At 41.5% G+C, this 9,576-nt stretch overlaps 1 protein-coding gene across 4 annotated transcripts in view; it reads right to left on the bottom strand.

Annotated features, from left to right (window-relative positions):
* The window catches only part of CUNH1orf226 (chromosome unknown C1orf226 homolog), a 311,510-nt gene that overhangs the window by 205,208 nt on the left and 96,726 nt on the right, over positions 1–9,576 (bottom strand). Inside the window, exon 2 of one of the 4 annotated variants that reach the window (XM_017515040.2) lies at positions 3,471–3,587. The exons of the other annotated variants lie outside the window; for them this stretch is intronic. Within the exon in view, the coding sequence (XP_017370529.1) occupies positions 3,471–3,494 (24 nt within the window). The 5' untranslated portion in view covers positions 3,495–3,587. The remainder of the gene's footprint in view (positions 1–3,470; positions 3,588–9,576) is intronic. 4 annotated transcript variants of the gene reach the window in all.

The raw sequence follows: 9,576 nt of genomic DNA, 5'->3' as shown, positions 1-9,576 counted from the left end.
TCAAATCTCTCCAGACCCTGGCTTCCTCCTCTAGTACATGAAGAAGGCAGATGGCTCTCTGACCATCTCACCGTACAGCTCTGAGGATTAAAATAACAATGGAAATGGAAGCATTGTGAAAAACACAAGCCCAACACAAATGTAAAGTGGGCCTTTTTTAGATTCTATACAGGAATTCTCCAGAGTCCTTCATAAGAGCTGGCTTTCTCAGGTCATCCGCAGAAAAGATGCTACATACACTTGAATTCAACTCAGACTATACTCGGTGGTCCACCATGTGTCCTGTCTGACACAAGGAGAGTACTGAACAAAAATCTTTGAGTATCTAAGATACTGATGGCTTGTGAATCCATGAAGGAAATAAATAGGATATTTTGGGCTCAATCCTACAAAGGAAGTACCCAAACCCATCCCCTGATTCCTGGCCATCAGGAAGCATCCACTCCAGTGAGCATTTCATATCAACATTACCCTCTAATTCAAAAGACCCTGGATAACTGTTATCCAGGGGCAGCTGGTACTAGAAAAGCCCTTAAAAATAAAAACCAGAACTTCAAAATAAGAGGGAAAAAATAAGAGCTGACAGACTTAATCTTTCAAAATGAAGTAAAAATTAGGCAAATAAGCTTATCTAAAATGTAAGACCTTATTTAAAATGTGAAATATTTAGATTATATTGAATTTTGCATTAATTCTTAGGCTAGACTGAGTTACTGCTGATTTATTGTTGTAATTTTTCCAACATCACTACATAATAACATGACATACTTTACTACATCTCTGACTTTCATGACACAACTATACAGAGGATAATCTTTGTAAAAATTATTTAAAAGCTTTCATTTTCTCAAAGGTGTGTCTTAATATTCAACCATATTCAAATCCTTCTCCTTTGAAGTCAGTTTCTTGTCAGCATGCTGGCTGTTTTTCTCGCCAATTATGAGTGGGTCTAACCCTGCCCGTCCTCTTTTGTCTGTTCAGTAGTTTGAGCAGTTCTCCAGCAATCCTTTTATTGACTACCTATAATCCTACATCTTTTGCAAGATTTGCAATTTCACTTTGAAATACATTTGCGTGGAAATTGTACCGTGCTGCCAGATCTGAAAGGAGAATGCTCGCTGACAGACCTTGAGGATAGCCAAGAATAGATGCTGGTTTCAAGGGGAGGATGACTGAACAGGGACTGTTTTGGTTTTCTACTGCTGCATAATAATGGCCACAAACTTCAAGGCTTAAAGCAACACACATTTAGTATCTCCCAATTTTCCTGGGTCAGAAGTCCGAGCACAGCTTACATGGGTCCTCTGCTCAGGGTCTTGCAAAGTTGCAATCATGGTGTCAACCAGGCTATGCTCCTTTCTGAAGCTCGGGGGTTCTCTCCCAAGCTCATGTGGTTGTTGGCAGAACTGAGTTCCCGGCTATAGGACTGAGGCCCCATTTCCTTGCTGGCTATCAGTTGAGAACCATCCTCTGCTCCTAGAGGCCCCTATAGTCCCTTTCCACATGTGCCTCTCACATGCAGAAAGTCCCGCTCCAGGCTGCTAAAATGGAGTCTTAAATAATGTTAACATGCAAGTGGGCTACACAAAGGTCTGGCACATTGGAGGTCATCTTTGGGTGCATTTGCCACAGGAATTGTTTTTATAAGTGATGGGGTCATTGGTGAGTATTTGGATGTTATGATCACTGTTGCTTTCCTAGATAACCCATCATTCAGAAATCCAGATAATGAATGCCTGCATAATGCTGGTCCTCACCTCTCAGATCCATCCTCTCCATTTGCACTGTCATGGCTCTAGTTTGGGCCTCTACATTCTTGCCAGCAGCCAGCACTAATAAATGGCGTCCAGTCTTGCTCTCCTCCCAATCCATCCTCTGCATCACCTCTAGAGAGAGCTTAGTAATCTGCAAACCTCACCATATTTTTTCTCTGCTAAAAACCTACCAATAGGTCACTATTACCAGCAGGATAAGGTCAAAGCTTTCTAGTAGGTAAGTCAGTGCCTTTATGATCTTATTGCCTGAGATATCCAGTGCCAAGTCCATCTCTCTCCAGCCCTCCCTGTGCTCTCTCACCTTCAGGTCCAGGATTCCCCTCCCCACTCATCCACCCTTCTGATCTAAGTGCAAGGATCACAGCTTCTGTGAAGCCTACTTGGACGTTCCCAAGAAGCTTCATGTGTTCTTTCTTTACATTTTCACTGAATATTTTTGCATAATCACTGCAGCAATTCCCTCAAATGCTAGTTTCCAGGTCCATCTTCCCAACAGACTGGGAGCACCTGCAGGCAAGAACTAGTTTTTTCCTTCCTCTAGTTTTTTCCTTGAGCAGTACCAGAGAACAGACTATGGCAATGGCTGTAGAATTACTGTATATCTACCACAGCATGACAAATAAGAATACAGATTATAAAACCCCACAGCCTGCATTTGAAAGCCAGCTATCCTGCTTCCTAGCCGTGTGACTCAGGGCAGGTTACTCAACTTCTCTGTGCCTTGGTTTTATCACCTCTAAAAGAAGAATAGTTTTCACATCTATTTCATAAGATTGTTATGAGGAGTAAACAAGCTAATATTTGTTAAGTACCTAGAAAAGGGTGTAACCTATGGTTAAGATTATATAAATATTTGTTACATAAAATAAATACCCAGTAACTATGAGATACACAATGGTGGGAAATTCATGCAAAGAAAGGAGAGATGCCACACAGGTCAGGGAGACGAGCTAAAGGCAAAACTTACCGAAAATTTTCTGCCAAAAAAAACCCAGTATATTTAACAAAATCACTCCCCTCAAAAAACCCCACAAACAAATAGGTAAAGCAAGAATGATAAAATCCTGGTAATTCCAGGACCTGAGTGATAGGTATAAGACCGACTAACCTAGTCTCTTTGGGGTATGTCTGACAATGTTTAGAATGAAAACGGTTTAAACCTAAATAGGCCAACATAGGCTGAGCATCCAGGAAGTATAAAAGCACCTGAGCAAGGCTACAACTTTCACACAGAGAAAGGAGCCCTTTCCTTCTGCTGTTCATAAACTGATGAGCATCCCCGGTGAGCTGAAGGAGGTGCTCCTGGATGAGCCCTTTCCAGCTGGATGGATGCCATCTTCTGTTACATGCTGGTCTCCAGAGATGGCGTGATGCAGTGGGAAAAGGTCTGGCATCAGGAGGGGTGAATGTAAGTGCCAGCTCTGTCACTTACTAGCTACCTAGCCCTCCTAAGCCTGAGTTTCCTCACCTATAAAGTGGAAAACCCTACTTTATAGGGTTGCTAAAAGGATTAAATGATAATATATTGGCAACTAGTGCCATGTTTGGTATATGGCACATACTCAGTAAACATATTTTTTTTTAAAATTATACAAAACTAAACATACTCTTAGGAAGCATATCATTCAGCAATCACACTCTTTCACCTTCACTCAAATGGAATGAAAACTTATGTCCACACAAAAACCTGCTTACAGATGTTCTGGGCAGCTTATTCATAATTCCAACCCTTGGAAGCAGCCAAGATGTCCTTCAGTAGGTGAATGGATAAATCAACTGTGATGCATCCAGACAATGGCATACTAACCAGCACTAAAAAAAAAAAAAGAAAAATGAGCTATCAAGCCATAATAAGACATGGAGGAATCTTAAATGCATACTACTAAGTAAAAGAAGCCAATCTGAAAAGCCAATCATACCTACTGTATGATTCCAACTAGATGACATTCTGAAAAAGGCAAAATTATAGACAGTAAAAAGATCAGTGGGTGGTAGAGGTTGGGAGGAGGAAGGCATGAATAAGCAGGGGACAGAGGATTTTTATAGCAGTGAAACTATTCTGTATGAAACTATAATGGTGGATATACGTCATTATTTGTCCAAACCCACAGAATGTACAACACCAAGAGTGAACCCTCATGTCAAATGAGTAATAACAATGTGTCAATTCAGGTTCATCAGTTGTAACCAATGTGCCACTCTGGTGTGGAATGTTTAATGTGGGGGGCATTGTGCATGTACAGGGGCAGGAATATATGGGATCTCCGTGTTTCCACTCAATTTTGCTAATACTACTCTTAAAAATAATGTTTACTACTTTTTTAAAAAGTAGAAAAATCACATCATTTAGTTAAAAATGTTTAAATAAATTAATATAAACTTCAAAATAAGTAAGTAAAATAAAAAGAGTAGGCAAACTCAGTATAAAACTATAGGTCAGAGAGCTGCCCTGCAAACTGAGGTGTGGGAAAACCAGGAGACTGAACTACACAGGCCCCAGACCCATGGCTGGTTCCCTTCATGCCAGTGGCTCAAATATCAGACTCCACAGCTGACCTACGTGGCAAAACAGACACCACCACATCTCACCCCAGAGATCTGAAAGGACCATGTGTGGGTCGGCATCTCTCCTGAGTCATACAGGATGAATCACTCTCTGTAACAAACACCCTGGTTTACTGGCCTTTTCCGCCACACTAAAGTCACATGAAAACTGCTTTCAGGAATCAGGGTTAAGTTCCTAATTAACGCAATGGTATAATCCTTGGGGCTCAGCTCAGCCCTGACTCCAGGGCTATTCCGAATCCCATAATCTACACTACTCCCCCATATCACCTCCTGGATTAAAATTTTCAAAGTTCTCAGCAAGAAGGGTGGTCAATGCTTACCACTTTCAGGCAGAGAAGAAAACAGGCCAGTATACTGGCACCTCAGCAGCAGAACTACCAATTTTTAGAGTGTGCTAACATTGCCCACGTAGAATTATGGGGAGGTAGATGCTGAAAGGCAGACAGTCAAATGTGGCAGAGTCCCCTAGGCATTTATCCAATTAATTTGAAAGCTTATGTGCACATAAAAGTCTGCATATGAATCTCTATGGCAGCTTTATTCATAATCATCAGAATCTGGAAATAATCAAGATGTCTGTGAATAGGTAAATGAATAAACTATGGTACATCCATATTATAGAATATTGCTTAGCAATAAAAAATGAGCTATTATGCCACAAAAAGACATGAATGAATCTTAAGTACATATTGCTAAGTGAATGAATCCAGTTCGAAAAGCCTGCATTTTCTGTGATTGTAATTACATGGCATTCTAGAAAAAGCAAAACTATACAGGCAGTAAATAGACTAGTGGTTGCTAGGGGCTTGGGAATAGGATTTGGGAATTAAATAGATGAAGCACAGTGGACTATTTAGGACAGTGAGATTATTCTGTACAATACTGTAATGTAAGTATAGGACATTAAGCATTTGTCAAAAACCCATAGAACTTTATAGCACGAGAGTAAATTTAAATGAATGCAATTTAAAAAAAAAAATCACTGAGTGGGAGGGCAAGGGCAATCATTCCCAGGATGTAATGTAAAATGTGACCCCCAAAAATCAAAAACCCAAATGTATTACAAATGTATGAAATAATCTCACTGAAGGAAGAAAGTAAGGTGCTAACAGAGGTAACTTTAGAAATCAGTGGAGTTATGTTTGCCACAATCTAATGGCAAAAATAACTATACATCAGTACTATACTATAGCTGAAAAGTTGTTTCCAATGGGGGTATGGATTAGCGATTCTGATACTACTGTACGCATACACCTTAGCAAATGGGTGGTGGCAGAGGGGTTTCTAACTGCTTCTGGGGGATGTTACAGATAAGCAGGGGAGGAAGCTAGAATGATTTATGTAATATGGATCAGAATTGGAGACATCAGTTCAAACTTATGTTTATCTTAATATAGATAGCTATAGAAATATTCATGGGAATTTGTATATTTAAGAGGTAGCATACACACATATTTCTTTGCTCTATCAGCTGAGAGGGCCCAGATGCAAAAACATTCCAGCAGCAACTAACTGACTGCCTCCACCCCCACACCTCCAATCCTGCTGTCTACCACCATGCCTTCAACAAAAGGAGTCAGGGCTCTTTGCAGAAATGCTGGATTCAGGAAATACACCAGATAAGCCTGGAGTACTGTGTTGTGTCAGAAAGTTAAAGCATGCTTAAAACAACCAACAATGATGGGCAAAGGGATACAAGAGCCAAATCAAAAACAATTTGAGCAATGAAATAAGGAAGTACTTATAATACAAGGTATAGCTGGCATGGTGGCTCACGCCTGTAATCCCAGCACTTTGGGAGGCCAAGGCAGGTGGATCACAATGTCAGGAGTTCGAGACCAACCTGGTCAACATAGTGAAACCCTGCATCTACTAAAAATAAAAAAATTAGCAGGACATGGTGGTGCATGCCTGTAATCCCAGCTACTCAGGAAGAGAATCGCTTGAACCTGGGAGGTGGAGGTTGCAGTGAACCAAGATCGTGCCACTGCACTCCAGCCTAGGCAATAGAGTGAGCCTCCATCTCAAAAAAAAAAAAAATACAAGGTATAAAACAGATATTCATGACTCTTTTCTGATAAAAATAAATAAATGATTGAATAAAGCAATAAATGGGAGATGACATACAAATCTATGCAGAAGAATTCCAAATACTTGACACAGACACTCTGCCCTTAAGGAGGTAGAGTATAACTTTCCACTCTGTAAGTGCAGACCACACATAAGGACTTTTTTCCAAAAAGTACTGCATGGAAAGAAAACAGTAACTTTGCAAATACCATCTCAAGCCAGGTGATCAAAGTTAACATCGACAGTGATAAGTCATATTGATAGTATGTACCCTTGAAATTAGATGATGAGAATGGCATCTTACCATCTGTCTTTCTCCCAAAATCATGAGGAAAACATCAAATTCCAGTTAAAGGAGGTTCTACAAAATAGGCCTGACCAGTAATCCTCAAAATTGTCCAAGATCACCAAAAATCTGAAAAACAGTCTCAGCCCAGAGGATACTAAGGAGACACAAGAACTAAATGCTGTCCCAGACAAGATCCTGGAACAAAAAATGAACACTAAGGGAAAACTAAGGAAATGTGAAAAAGTATGGATTTTAGTTAAAAAGAATATATCAATATTAGTTCATTACTTCTAACAATTGTACCATACTAACATTAGATGCTGATAATAGGGGAAGTTCGGTATTGGGTATATAAGAACTCTCTGTACTATCTTTGCAATAATTCTGTAAATCTAAAACTGTTTTATAATAGAAAGTGTATTTTACAAAAAGAAAAAAGGGCAGGGGCCAGGCGTCATGGCTCACACCTATATTTCCAGCACTTTGGGAGACTGAGGCAGGCAGATCACTTAAGGTCAGGACCAGCCTGGGCAACCTGGTGAAACTCCATCTCTACCAAAAATATTAGATGGGTGCAAAAGTAATACGTTTTTTGTCATTATTTTCAAAGGCAAAAATGCAGTAACTTTTGCACCAACCTCTACAAAGAAATTAGCTGGGCATGGTAGCACCAACCTATGGTCCTAGCTACGAGGGGGCTGAGTGGGAGGATCACTTAAGCCTGGGAGGCAGAGGTTCCAACGAGCCAAGATTGCACCACTACACTTCAGCCTGGGTGATAGAGTGAGACCCCATTCCCCTAAAACAGAGAGAGGGAGAGGGGGAGAGAGAGAGAGAGAGAGAGAGAGAGAAAGAGAGAGACTCCTACTGAGCAAGGGTGAACTTATACTTAGTTAAAAATAACACCCAACTGGCAGGCAGAGAAGTTAGTTGCCTGAATAGCAAAATCTCAAGGCTCAGTCTCAACATCAGCATAGTTATTTAAATGATTCATGATCTTCCATTGGTTAATCTATGCAAAACCTTGAGATGAAAAAAAAAAAAAGCAAAGCAAAAACCTTCCTCATCTGACAGAAGGGAAAGGACATACATATACCAAAGAGTTGGCTGAGTCACAGAAAATAGTGATATATGCCAATAATCTCAAAAGGCCACCTGCTGACATTCCACTTAAACCATCTGCCTCATCAAGATTATTCCTGTAGGCCACTAGTTTGCAATGTTAAGTAATTTGGCAACACAGAGTCATGGCCACCTAGAGGATTTCAATAGCAAAGCCATCATGTGGACTTGGGGCGCACCTACTCACAGGCCCACACTCCCTACTCCAGACCGGGATAGTCATTCTCCTGTGACAGGGAATGATATGCATATAGAAAAGTCTCTGTGACTGCCATTTCTCAAAATTCAAACAAAGCCAAGGTGCTTATGATATATGTTTCTACTGCTACAGCTACGCTGCCACTCACAAAATGTGAAAATTTAAGATATGTTCTTCTCCAGTATAGGCTCCCCAAGTTTCCTCTTCAGTTGGAGGAAACTGGGTTCATCTGAACTTGGACTTCTGGTTTGCTTTACAAAGAGCTCTCGCTAGTGATGGGTAAAAGATAGTGGGTAGGCTAAGTAAGGCCTGGAGAAGTTTCTCCCACGGAGCATGTCAGCATCTTCCCATGTAATACCATCAAGCATCTCACTGGCTGAAGCCCCTACCTTGGGGCTACTGAATGGATTTCTTGGGAATGACACCTTTCCATTTAAAGGGTTAAAGAGGCTTAAGGAGGAAATATAGGGCCTGAAAAGGGTGGTATGGGAGAACGTCCTCAGCTTTTCTTCATTGCACAGGGAGATTCCACGAAAGGGGAAAGGCTGGCACAACTGGTTGTTCTATGGCCACAAGGAGAAGCATGACAAGAGAGAAGAGAGGCCACTAGATGGAAAGAACTCTCAGGAGAAGAGTGGAGGACCAAATTGGGGAGTTAGGTGAGAGGAGATGAGTTCAGACAGAGAGGTTGGAGAGCCTGATGAAAGACCTCAACAAAGGGTGAGGTCCTAAGAGCTTACTTACAGGATCCTTAGTCCAAGAAGCTTCTGAGTTCAGGGGTGGGGATGGCTGAGACAAAGATTAGAGAATGCAACTTCTGCAGGAGTGAAGACCGGTACAGAAGCGAAGTGCAGGAAGAAGCCGCTGAGACAAGAAGAGATGGCTGAGACCTGGACCAAAGCGGAAGCGGTTGAAAGAGGGAGACACACGGTCTAGGAGATGCAGGCAGAATACAAGACTATGATGAGCAGCCTCACAACACCAGGGTTACATGACCCTTTCCAAAAACAGCACGGGGACAGAAAGTCATGTGTCATTCCTTATAAAGCAGAACGTACAAGGGACCTGAATTCTATCCAGAACTGCTGTCCTGTGGGATCCAGAACAAGCCACAGCATTTCCATGCTTCAGGTTCCTTTCCAGAAAAGGTGCATGACAACCCAGAACTCTGCACCCTCCTGCTCCATCCCTTTTGGTTAAGGCCTTGAGTCACACTGGGAGTATTTGCAGTGACAGTGCTGAGTGTGCTGGGATGAGCTCCACCCCTGTAGCTACCTGTTTCTTCTCTTCCTTGGTTTCTTAGCCCTCTTCCTTTCTTTTCTTTTCCTGCCTGCCCATTCTAATTTCCTCCTCTTCTTCCCTCTCCTCATTTTTAAACTGACCTGTTCCTGCTCACCTGTATTTCTTGATTTTAATACAACTTTTCTTGATAAACATGTATTAAGCAAGTAGCTAATGAAAGAAGCCATGTAGCTTACTGGTTGAGGACATGGATTCAGAAGACAGAAGGCCCAGGTGAACCCCCCGCTCTGCTGCTTCCTACCTGGGTAGTC

The sequence above is a fragment of the Cebus imitator genome, unplaced genomic scaffold (genome assembly GCF_001604975.1).
Source record: "Cebus imitator isolate Cc_AM_T3 unplaced genomic scaffold, Cebus_imitator-1.0 Scaffold541, whole genome shotgun sequence".
NCBI lineage: Eukaryota > Metazoa > Chordata > Mammalia > Primates > Cebidae > Cebus > Cebus imitator.
The sequence above is the reverse complement of the archived record's forward strand: the minus strand, read 5'-3'. Positions and strand labels throughout refer to the sequence as shown.